This window comes from Acinonyx jubatus, chromosome C2, assembly GCF_027475565.1.
Source record: "Acinonyx jubatus isolate Ajub_Pintada_27869175 chromosome C2, VMU_Ajub_asm_v1.0, whole genome shotgun sequence".
Taxonomy (NCBI): Eukaryota; Metazoa; Chordata; class Mammalia; order Carnivora; family Felidae; genus Acinonyx; species Acinonyx jubatus.
In genome coordinates, this window is record NC_069384.1 from 155,268,672 (window position 1) to 155,281,224 (window position 12,553).

General features: G+C 46.9%; 1 protein-coding gene across 13 annotated transcripts in view; it reads right to left on the reverse strand.

Annotated features, from left to right (window-relative positions):
* Nucleotides 1–12,553, reverse strand: part of ANO10 (anoctamin 10) — a 283,614-nt gene that overhangs the window by 224,312 nt on the left and 46,749 nt on the right. For 10 of the 13 annotated variants that reach the window (XR_003414386.2, XM_027040522.2, XM_027040520.2 and 7 more), the window contains exons 1-2: nt 11,764–11,902; nt 1,004–1,156 (exon numbers count right to left, since the gene is read on the reverse strand). Coding sequence is in view for 12 of the 13 variants with exons in the window: in XM_027040522.2 (XP_026896323.1) it covers nt 1,004–1,142 (139 nt within the window). In the remaining variant the exon portion in view is untranslated. Of the gene's footprint in view, nt 1–1,003; nt 1,157–2,398; nt 2,430–11,763; nt 11,904–12,553 lie in introns of those variants that run through there. The other 3 variants (XM_053221788.1, XM_053221789.1, XM_027040517.2) reach the window with 2 other exon arrangements.

Below are 12,553 nucleotides of genomic sequence, written 5' to 3' on the forward strand. Positions count from 1 at the left end.
TCAGATTCTGTGCTCCCTCTCTCTCTGCTCCTCCCTGTTCATGCTCTGTCTCTCTCTGTCTCAAAAATAAATAAACGTTTAAAAAAATTTTTTTAAAAATAAACATTTAAAGAAAGAACGAATGAACGAACGAACTCCAATCCAGTGAAACACCTCTGATTTTAGTAAGCAGGTACCCTCGTTTTCAAGTTTTCTTTTGGCTTGGTTGTTTCCAAAAAATCAAAAATCCCACTTTGATTTAAGGTTTTATTTTTAAGAAAGCACTTCAGTTTACAGTCAAAATCTTAAAAAAAAAAAAAAGTCTAAGTTGTATTCAGTGTTTGGAGACTTGGTGAAGTTTTAGGTATTGTTTTGTACAGTTTTATGAAACGTTTCCTCATGTAAAATGTCCTCCACTCTTTCCCCCAGATGTAGACCCCCTTTTGCCCTTTGGGAGAGGGCTAAGCTTTGGCTTCTCCTATAAAGTCATCCCTTTCCATCCTGAAAAGCATCACCAAGGGTCTCCTCTTTCTTCCCTTTCCTCTTCCAGCTAGTTTACAAACAATTCACTCTGAACTATCGTGCACTGCTTTGTAACAGCTCTCTCTTTTTGTTTTTGTTGTTGTTATTGTTACTTCAGTTTCCAGAAATCCACATTCAGTCTCCTTACACCGACAGTAACAGTCACAGTAACGTTCTTTCAGGCAGGGACCGTATTAATCTCTCTCTTAGCACCATATCTGACACACAAATAGATACTTGTCCACTCATCTGATAAATATTGACCTACTGTGCACCAGGCAGTGTACTAGGCACAGCATTTATAGCTGTGAACAAAATCACACTCGTGCTGCTTACAGTCTAATGCTGACTTAGATTCCCTTTCAAGTCCAGATAAATAATAAAGAGCAAAGAAATGGATATTAATTTTAGAAATATATCAGGGAAAAAACTGTAAAACATTTGAAAATACATTTTTAGTCACTGATCATGGCTAAGTCTGAGTAATATTTGTTTTACTTGCCTCCATCTTCCTTTTTAGAGATAATTCTGTTTTTCAGCCATTCTTTGGTTTCTTCTTTGACATCCTGAGCAAGTTCTAGGACCACCAAAGGTGTGAAGGAACTCTCACAAGTATCCAAAGCTGATGAGGTCACTTTCATCTTTTACAAATGTGCTGAAATTAAAATAAAATAAAAAGCACATGGGTTATAATGGAAAAGTGAAATATATGGAAACATATAAAAAAAAGATGTATTTGTATCTTCTCCTAATTACACCTAATTCTGGGTCCCAGGAGAAAGGAAAATTTCTCATGATCCAGATGGACATGAGACAGGCTCAACCAACGGTTGAAAGCACATGTGTGAGCCAGGCCCATACAAAGTCAGGGGGAACATCATCCTTTCCTGTAGGCAGCTCAGAACACGGCAGGGAGGACATCAGATAAGGGAAGGACAAAAAGTGTAAAATACACTGTCACACAGGAAGAGTCAGAAAGTATTTACAAAAGATCTGACACCCGAACAGGGTTTAGAGGAACGAACAGGAATTTGCTGGCGAGACTTGGATGGCATTCTACGTAGAAGAAACAGTATTCCTGTACAAAATAGAGAGGAAAAATAGCCAACAGAATCAGAGACACACAAGTGATTAGGTGTGGCTACAGCACCACTTGTGGGTGTAGGGGTGGGGGGTGCAGGATGGGAATGAGCAGGTATCTAACCAGGGACCGTGACTACAAAGGAACGGGGCTTTGTCAAATAAGCGATGGGAGTCATCAGTTCAGTAAGAGCAGGGAATTGACCCGGTCCGAGTTCATGCTTAGGTATGGAGTTGAAGTCCCCGGTATCAGCTTCCCTTCCTAGTTTCTCTTTCTCAGGAATATCATCTTTATCTCCATTTCCACGCTTGAAAAGTACTCTGGTCAACTTGGATATCCACAAATGGCATCAGTCACTAAGGCCTAATGGCCTCCCTCTAAAATGTTTCTCGTGTGAATCTCTCTAACCCAGTGATTCACAGCAGAGACAATTTCCAGACTTTAGACTTACTTATTCTAACTTTGTACTTGACGTGGGTTTTAATGACTCCAAAGTACACGTGCAAATCAATTCTTGGGAATAATCACAAAAGGAATGACCAACACCACAGAACAGTCTTCCATTCTTTAGGGTGAATTATGATCTTGCAACAAGCAGATCAAACAGACCTAGGTTATCTGGCTTAGACTGATAAGTTTTTCTCTTACTCCAACACAGCATAAGTTTTGGGGCAACATAGGTATTATAAATCAATGCTGGATTTACATCATGGCACAAATGCTTCAGGAATGCTATTATAAAATAACAGCCAAATCCAAAGTGGGCGTGCCAGGCTCTATGAAAGTAACAAGATCAAAACGGGCCTCAGCACTCACCTCCTAACAGCTAGTCATGTGGTCAGGAACTCTACAGAATGAAAGAATGATAAAAATTAGCCATTAGAGCTATAGGAACTCAGAACACTTAATGTGCAAAAGTTTCCATCAAGAAAAAGAGGCATGTTCTACAGAGGGAAGTAATGTGTAAAATCAATGATATTAAGAATAGACAGAGCAGACAGAGCAGGACCAGAGCAGAGAGGGCAACATTTTGTGAGCTGTGACCATTTAAGGACAAGGAATGCTACAGTTCACATCTGCTCCAATGCCCAGAATGGAGTCACTGTTGGTTTCTGAGCAGAGAATCAGCTACGTGTCAGAGTGAGATGAATCTCCATAGGTAGATTTAGGGGGCAGAATATGAATATTCTTTCAACTCTCCTGAACTTCTGAAATTTTTCAGAACAAAAAGTTGAGGAAAATGGTTAATGTACCAGTACACTACAGAGGCTTACGCATCGTCATCTTTTAAATGGAAAGATCAAATACAACGAACATTTATGACATGCTTATTTTCAGTCATGCTGTGATAAGAGTCTGAAGGTACAAAAGTAAGTAAGGTCCCCATCTTGCTTCTAGGGAGCTCATAGTCTTACAGCGGAAGCATCAGATCATTCTAACAGGAGGCCTGAAACAATAGCAGAAACCGTCTGGGGCAGGGCAGCCTGAGGAGGCGGGATTAACCTTCTGGGAAGGGAGGCTGAGAACCGGTAGCCTTCACCTCGGAAAAGGTCCACAGATAACTGTGAGGTTTCTGACCTGGAACATGGGAAAGAGGAAGTAAAGAGCCAGCTGAAAAGGAATGGTTAGGCTCAGGGCACAATCCACAGTTCAGCAGGGTGTGTGTGGACACACGTCAAAGGTGTCAGTTTCCTGGCATTTACGCATTGCCTAATGTCGGTATAAAAGGCCCACCGTATTCACAACTTCCAGACCATACAACACTCTTTCTGAGACACTAAATGCAGGTTTCAGTTCTAAACACGTGTATGAGCACCAGCAAGAAATACATAAAAAATACTTGCTCACTGATTTAGTCTCATTTGAGATACTATATGCCTTTCATGACTCGACACAACCTTCACAAGATTTCCAAGATCCTACAGACAAAAGTGTCACTATCTCTGACATCCAAAGAGTTCCTACAAATCAACAAAAAAATACGAAAACCTGAAATCACAAGTCACAAAAGAAGAAACAGAAGCAGCCAACACACACTTTGAGATGTTCAAACATACCAGTAAAAGAAATGTAAAGTAAGCATAAGATGCCTTTCCCTTTTCAGGTTTGCCGAAGTTGAAAGGTGGACGGAACCTAGTTCTGGCACAGGTGTAGAAAATCGGGCATTTTCACACACAGCTGACAGATGTTGTACTTTGATGCCATCTTTCCAGAAAGCAGAGTGGCAGCATGAAAAATAATATTAAATACGCTTACCATTCAACACAACAACGCCATTTCTAGGAATTCATGCCAAGGAGACAATAAAATAGAATATATATACAGTGGAAGTCATTACAACTTCCTTTTTTTCCTCTCTCTCTTTCTCATTTACTTTGGGTTTAATTATGGCAAAGAAATAAAAAAGACACAACGTATACAACCTGAAAGTCCAACAAGAGGACACTGGCGAAACACATAAAGTATTTACGTGTCACAGCCATACAACAGCACCGTCAACACTAGGGTGCAGATGCAACTATATTAACATGGAGAACATTTCATTACGCATTGTGAGATTTAAAAAAAGCGCAAAACAAGACCCCATTTATGGATATGCACAATCCACCCTAATATCAAAATGACAACAACACCAGGTAACCTTGGGTTTGGGAAGCGTGTGGGTGCTTAGGAATTTGTCCATTTCTTCCAGGTTGTCCAGTTTGTTGGCATGATTTTTCATAGCATGCCCTGATAATTGCTTGTGTTTCTGAGGGACTGGTTGTAATAATTCCATTTTCATTCATCATTTTATCTATTTGGGTCATCGCCCTTTTGTTTTTGAGAAGCCTGGCCAGAGGTTTATCAATTTTGTTTATTTTTTCAAAAAACCAACTCTTGGTTTCATTGGTCTGCTCTACTGTTTTTTTAGATTCTATATTGTTTATTTCTGCTCTGATCTTTATTATTTCTCTTCTTCTGCTGGGTTTAGGCTGTCTTCGCTGTTCTGCTTCTATTTCCTTTAGGTGTGCTGTTAGATTTTGTATTTGGGATTTTTCTTGTTTCTTGAGATAGGCCTGGATTGCAATGTATTTTCCTCTCAGGACTGCCTTCACTGCATCCCAAAGCATTTGGGTTGTTGTATTTTGATTTTCATTTGTTTCCATATATTTTCTAATTTCTTCTCTAATTGCCTGGTTGACCCATTCATTCTTTAGCAGGGTGTTCTTTCCAGACTTTTTCCTGTGGTTGATTTCAAGCTTCACAGCATTGTGGTCTGAAAGTGTGCATGGTACGATCTCAATTCTTTTACACTCATGAAGGGCTGTTTTGTGACCCAGTATGTGATCTATCTTGGAGAATGTTCCATGTGCACTAGAGAAGAAAGTATATTCTGTTGCTTAGGGATGCAGAGTTCTAATATCTGTCAACTCCATCTGATTCAATGTATCATTCAGGACCCTTGTTTCTTTATTGATCCTGTGTCTAGATGATCTATCCAATGCTGTAAGTGGAGTATTAAAGTCCCCTGCAATTACCACATTCTTATCAATAAGGTTGCTTATGTTTGTGATGAATTGTTTCATATATTTGGGGGCTTCCATATTCGGCCCATAGACATTTATAATTGTTAGCTCTTCCTGATGGATAGACCCTGTAATTATTATATAATGTGCTTCTTCATCTCTTGTTACAGCCTTTAGTTTAAAGTCTAGTTTGTCTGATATAAGTATGGCTACTCCAGCTTTCTTTTGACTTCCAGTAGCATGATAGATACTTGTCCATCCCCTCACTTTCAATCTGAAGGTGTCCTCAGGTCTAAAAGAGTCTCTTGTAGACAGCAAATAGATGGGTCTTATTTTTTTATCCATCCTGATACCCTATGTCTTTTGGTTGAAGCATTTAGTTCATTTACATTCATTGTTATTATTGAAAGATATGGGTTTAGAGTCATTGTGATGTCTGTGGGTTTCATGCTTGTAGTGATGTCTCTGGTACTTTGTGGTCCTTGCAACATTTCACTCACAGAATCCCCCTTAGGATCTCTTGTAGGGATGGTTTAGTGGTGATGAATTCCTTCAGTTTTTGTTTGTTTGGGAAGACCTTTCTCTCTCCTTCTATTCTAAATGACAGACTTCCTGGATAAAGGATTCTCGGCTGCATATTTTTTTCTGTTCGTCACATTGAAGATTTCCTGCCATTCCTTTCTGGCCTGCCAAGTTTCAGTAGATAGATCTGCTACTAGTCTTATCGGTCTCCCTTTATATGTTAGAGTGTCTTTATCCCTAGCTGCTTTCAAAATTTTCTCTTTATCCTTGTATTTTGCCAGTTTCACTATGATATGTCGTGCAGAAGATCGATTCAAGTTACGTCTGAAGGGAGTTCTCTGTGCCTCTTGGATTTCAATGCCTTTTTCCTTTCCCAGTTCAGAGACATTCTCAGCTATTATTTCTTCAAGTACACCTCCAGCACCTTTCCCTCTCTCTCTTCCTCCTCTGGAATTCCTATTATACAGATATTGTTCCGTTTCATTGCATCACTTAGTTCTCTAATTCTCCCCTCATACTCCTGGATTTTTTTCTCTCTCTTTTTCTCAGCTTCCTCTTTTTCCATAATTTTATCTTCTAATTCACCTATTCTCTACCTCTGCAATCCGAGCTGTGGTCGCCTCCATTTTATTTTGCACCTCATTTATAGCATTTTTTAGCTCCTCATGACTATTTCTTAGTCCCTTGACCTCTGTAGTAATAGATTCTCTGCTGTCCTCTATGCTTTTTTCAAGCCCAGCAATTAATCTTATGACTATTTTTCTAAATTCTTGTTCCGTTATATTGCTTAAATCGTTTTTGATCGATTCGTTACTGTCGCTACTTCCCGGAGTTTCTTTTGAGGACAATTCTTCCGTTTCGTCATTTTGGACAGTCCCTGGAGTGGTGCCGAACTGCAGGGCACTTCCCCTGTGCTGTCCGGAGTAACTTGTTTCAGTGGCCAGCCGCAGCCAGACCCGATGTCTGCTCCCAGCCCACCGCTGGGGCCACAGTCAGACTGGTGTCTACTGTGGGGTGGGGTGGCCCCTGTCTGGGCTACTTGCACACTGCCAGGCTCGTGGTGCTGCTTCGATGGGATCTGGCGTATTAGCCAGGGTGGATCTGCAAGGTGCACAGGGGCGGGAGGGGCAGGCTCAGATCGCTTTGCCGTCGGTGGGCCTCTGCAGCAGGGGCCCTGCAGCGACCGGGAGGGAGGCAGACCCATCAGAGGGATGGATCCACAGAAGCACAGCACTGGGTGTTTGCACGGTGCAAGCAAGTTCGGTGAACTGGTTCCCTTTGGGGGTTCGGCTGGGGGATGGGAGAGGGAGATGGCGCTGGCCAGCGCCTTTGTTCCCCACGAGCTGAGGTCGGTCTTCCGGGGCTCAACGGCTCTCCCTCCCGTTGTCCTCTAGCCCTCTCACTCTCCGAGCAGAGCTGTTCACTTTTAACATTCCAGATGTTAAGTCCCACCGGCTGTCAGAACTCACGCAGTGCGGCCCCTCCGCTTTTGCAGGCCAGGCTCCGGGGCTCCGCCTCGCCAGCGGGCCGCCCCTCCCCCACCCCGGCTCCCTCCCGCCAGTCCGTGGAGCGCGCACACCTCTCCGGCCTCCCTACCCTCCTCCGTGGGCCTCTCGTCTGCGCCTGGCTCTGGAGAGTCCGTTCTGCTAGTCTTCTGGCGGTTTTCTGGGTGATTTAGGCAGATGTGGGTGCAAGCTGAGCGATCGGCAGGACGCGGTGAGCCCAGCGCCCTCCTACGCCGCCATCTCAACACTCGCTAACTTTGGGGTCTTTACATGGGCTACTCCTTGAATTCTCACACCAAACCCATGAAAAAGAAACTCTTTCATTTAGCAGATGAGACAACTGAAGTCAAAGAGGTTAAGGAGTTTGTCCAATGTCACATGGCAGCGAGCAGAAGAGCCTAACCTCAGGCACCCTGAGGCCAGAGTTCACACCCTTAACCACGTGTGGCTACACTCACGATTCACTCTATACTGTGTGCGTTTGAATAAATATCCCATCGATGATTAGGCAGATATATCTCTCCCAACTGTCATGTCGAGGTAGTAGGATTTCAGATGACTGTTATTTTCTTCTTTACGTTTCTCTTTTTGATTTGAATTTTAATAGGCAAGGGTTTTTTTCTTATAATTAGAAAAAAATGGCTTTTACACTTGTAACACAGTATAGAGGTCCGACATTTTAAAAGTAAGGGTAAAACGTACCCTTTAGGAGAGGCCAAACGATACTTTTTAAAACTGTATAATATGAGATAATTTGCTTTAGTCCCAGATTAAAAAGATACCAACTTTGTAAAAAAGAAGTTGCCTAACTGTAAAGATTGTTTTGAATGAAGGCTCGATAACAACGAAAAGCCTTCCGTCCGACAGCATATAAAATGAAACGCCTCCGCACATAGGCACATCCCGTCCTATCCAGAAGGAGGCGGCCAAAAGCGCCAGTGGAGCTGGGCAACGATAGGATGTTTAGAGCAGAAGGAGCCTTAGGGGTCACTTAGTCCCGTGACCTCACCGTATCATATTCACCAGGCCCGAAATCACACAACCAGCATGGCAGACACAGACTGAAATCCAGTGCTCTCTGAATGATACCAGGCAGTATGAAAAAGACCTTTTCCTTTTTTTTTCCCTTTTTGTGAACTTAGTCAACAAAGTCAGTTTTACAGTCTTGTCATCAGAACAAACGCCGGCCCGGCCACGCTGGGCAGCTGCAAGCCTAGCTCCCTGAAAGTCTCACAGACTGACTCCAGGGCCAGTGTTGGTTGGACTCTGCTCTGAACCGTGCCAGGTGGGACAAGAGTGTCCGTGAAGGCTTGTTGGTGGAGCTCGGGAAGCCTTGATCCCTCTGAGGCTCCCGCACATGAAATGCCCTCGAGGCTCAACACTGTTGGTGACAGTCCTTGAAGGCCCACTCTGCTCTGTTCACGCTTGCTTTCAGCTGCTCTGCGCTCAGGCCAGCCACCGCGCCACAACGAACTTACCACCCTGGTGACCTAAGACGCCCCTCTCCCGCCGCGCCACACCTTCTGTGCGGTCTTCTTCCTGTCCCTGTAACCCACCGAGGGGCACCCATTGCTCAGGGAATTTCTGTCTCTATATAGGAACACCTCTGGGATGCTCTCTCCTTGGGGGATCCCTGCCCCTGTGCTCTGCACGCAGCAGGGTGCAGGTATGGAGCACTCAGTGTTGCAATTCACTGGCCAGCGGAATCCAGGCCTGTGCTAAACCGCTAACCGCTTCTCCCCACCGGCGGGCCCAATGGCATGAAGAGCAAGTCTAAGGCAGTAAAAACAAGAAGCCTCAGGACAGCCTTGGCCTAAGCTGAGTTCTGCAATCTGCTTTGACCAGAGGGTCTTCATGGGAGCTTGGTCTACCATCATCACCATGCACATGACTAATAAATACACGCGACCAAAATACCAGAGGGGGGCACATGAGGGCGTGAAGTGTGGGTACAGAAAAGAGGCTCATGGTCCCAGTGGGGGCCAATCTAAAAAACAATGATCCAACATATGTAGTCTTCTTGGGCACTGGACGGTACAACGATTTCTGCAACCACAACCAATTCCCCCCTTTCACCCAAGCTGTCAACCAGGACAGCAGCCAGGAATGACTAAAAGGCACAGCATACAGGTTCCAGAGACACTCTGGGGCACAGGACAGCCGTCCCAAATTCTGTTCTTACCGTGTGTTGTACTGCACACAGCGCCAAAGAGAGGCCTAAAAACGAACTGGATTCAGGCGCTTTTACATTAGCTACTTCAATCACCTGCCTACAGGAAGAGGTGAATCCTGACCATAGTGGCTGAAATGCGCATATGAAGATAAACACACTGTGAGTTCAGCCATGGGGCCGGGAGCACATGCATCTTTTATCAAGGATCAAGAAAAGAATAGGAGACTCTGTATTCTCTTCCTGAGCTTGGGGGTGGGGGGAGCCAATGGAATTATAAATCCAAAGGCTAGTTAGAAGGAAATGCACAGGTATCTTCAGAAATCACCGTATTTCAGACCCGAGGAGAAACATAAACCAAAATTACTCAGTCACGAAGCAGCACAGGAACAGATCATTGAGAGAAAGACGAAGGGCCACACTGATTGAGCTGGAAAATGAGAGGGATTTCCCGAGGAGAAAAGGTGCAATTTTAATGGCCGGGGCTAGATGGAAGGACAGGACCCTTCTGGAGGCCCTGAGGGTAAGAAAACAGAGCCGTCTTCTGAAATCTGCAACAGGCTGCTAGTGACGAGGGCAACTGGGAGACACTCCTTCCTCAAGACCCAGGGCAGCTGCCTCTCCGAGTTACATAAGGTGTGCAAATCTGGGAGTGGTAAGTCAGCACACCGTACACACCCACCGGCACTAGAGTTTCTCGGCGACACTGATGAGGTAAGGAAGCTGGTGAGGCCCATGTGAGAAACACATCTGGGAACCTGATGGCATCAGGATCGCACCGGAAGATGCAGGAGAGGCGAGACAGACATACTGGAAGGCAGCCTGGCCACAGCAGCCCAGGCCTAGGCCTAAAGAGATGCTGCACCAAGAAGGCCACCTCTGCACAGAAGCACCCAACGGGGCCTTGCCAGGACTGACCTCCTCTCATTCACACTTCCTGTCTGCTCTGGAATCACGTCTGAAACCCTGGAGCAACACTGCACGTCACCTGCAAGCATAGCACTTGACTCAAAACTAAAGCTCTGATATGTGAGAAAAGCATGAATCCATACGATGATCACACAACCATATAAAAAGACGTTTACGGAGAATTTTTAACGATCGGGGGAAATGCCAAGCAGGGGTAAAAGCAGACAACAAAGTAATATAACAATATGACCCCAATTATGTAACATGTACATTTAATACACAATAAAATACAAAAAGAATGAAGGAGTATTGCACCAAAATGTTAAGAGGGTTGGTTAAATTACATGAGATTTTCATTTTCATCCTTATACTCTTTTCTCTATCTTCTAAGGTTCTACAATGAAAAAAAGTTTCACTGGCTTTTTTTTTTTAAGCACACACACCAATTTACTAGGCCCTTTCTATTCCCTTGCATTACTTTAGATCTTTTAAATTTCATTCTTCACCGGTAATTCCGCAATTCTTTCAGCAAAAGCTGGTCAGAACACACATGATCTACTTCCCACGGTGAATTTAAAACTAGGTGTCCTCACAGAATGGGCCCTTAGAAAATATCTGGTTCTGTAAGTTAGTGGGAGACTTCAAATCGAAAGCAGGCAGAGAGTAAAGATGTGACTTTTGAAAGACGCCACAGGACTCGAGTTTTGGGAATTAAACCGCAGGATTTAAGGGCATGGGCCACAACCGTTTTGCAGTCCGAATAAACCTCCGCTGTCCTTTTGAAGCCCGGAACCTCTGTGCACTGTCCTGGCTGCTGGAACAGCCTTCCGCAGCAGACGGCGCGCACCGAGTCCGGCGCTGGGCAGGCAGCAGGAAAACAGAAGCAGCCTATAGGAGGAGAACTCGATTCCATCCACATTTCTCAGGTGTCCCAGGCACTGCCCCTGACTTGCATTTATTGCTTAAAAAGTACTACGTGTGCCAGTGGAGAGCCCGGAAACCCAATCACCCCGATGTGAAAGGGAGCATGACCCTGCAAGTTCGCGGCAGCCACACTAGTTCGGACATATCCCAAGCGTCCCTGCTCCCCAGGCGGCCCGAGAAACGTGAATCTTGCGCCGCTGAGCTGGTCCTTCCAAAAAACGTCCTTCGATAGGCTTGGCCGCCTTTCCCAACCCCACCCACGACCTCACTCCCCTGAGCTCCGAAGACCCCAAGTCCCCATCCCGACCAAAGTCCCAGCTTTCGGCTTCACCACGTTTCTTCCAATACTCAGCCCTCCATCCCAGACTCCTATAGGCTCCCCCCAGCCCCCACCTGCGCCTGCCACCCCCCCATACTTTCAGTCCTCCCTCCCCAACCCCCATCTGCGCCCATCCCGGTCCCACTTCCCCATTCCCGACACTGCCCCGGGGAGGTGCCCCGGGGAGGTACCCCGGGAAGGAAGGGCTGTGGGAGGCGCCCCTGGAGGCGCGCCGCCGCCGCCAGGCAGCCGGGGCTCAGTCCCACACGGACCCCGGCTCCGCGCCGCCGACGACGAGAGGGGCTGCGGGCCCCTCCCCCACTCACCGGCCGCAGCGGCGCTCCACGTCTTCGGAGGCGGGCCCGACGGCCGGCGCCACCGGGAGGCAGAGCCGCGGACGCTCGAGGCGGGGGGCGGGCCGAGGCCTGCAGGGAGGGCGCGCCGGGCGCTGGGTGTGGCGGGCCTGGCGGGGCCCAGACTCCAGGGTGCGCGGGCTGGGCCGGACCACGTCGGGACAGGCGGGGCCCGGCACTGCGTCGCCCTGAGCGGGGCGGGGCCTAGTGGGGAGTCCCTCCAAGGCTGGGGCAGGAACGGCTCCGGAGAAAAGGTAGGAAGGGCCTGGCCGGCTTTTGGCCGGGAGTGGGAACGCGGCGGGGCACGCGAGAGGCGTGCCTTGTGGGCTGTCACTCCCGAGGAGGGGCGGGACCACGGTGGGAGAGGCGCGCCTTATGGGCTGTCCGCGGCCGGGGGGCGGGGCCTCGTTGGGCGGCCCCACCGGGAGGGGGCGGGGCCACGGCGAGCGGGGGCGTGTCCTATGGGCTGTCGCTCCGAGAGGAGGCGGGACCACGGTGGGAGAGGCGTGTCTTATGGGCTGCTTTTCCGATGAGGGGTGGGGCCTCGCTGGGCCTTCGCACCTAGCTGGGGTGGAGCCTAGTAGAGACGCGAGACGCGGAGAAAAAAATACCGGTAACCCTGCTCTTACGAAAGACCTCCATTACTACAGCAATAGCTTTTTTAGTAAAAGCGGTAATCCTCTTCAGATTTCTTTCCTTTAGCGAAAACAGGTACTAATGTAGGTCTTTCGTTAACGGGAACTTTCGGAAAGCAAGGTTGTGC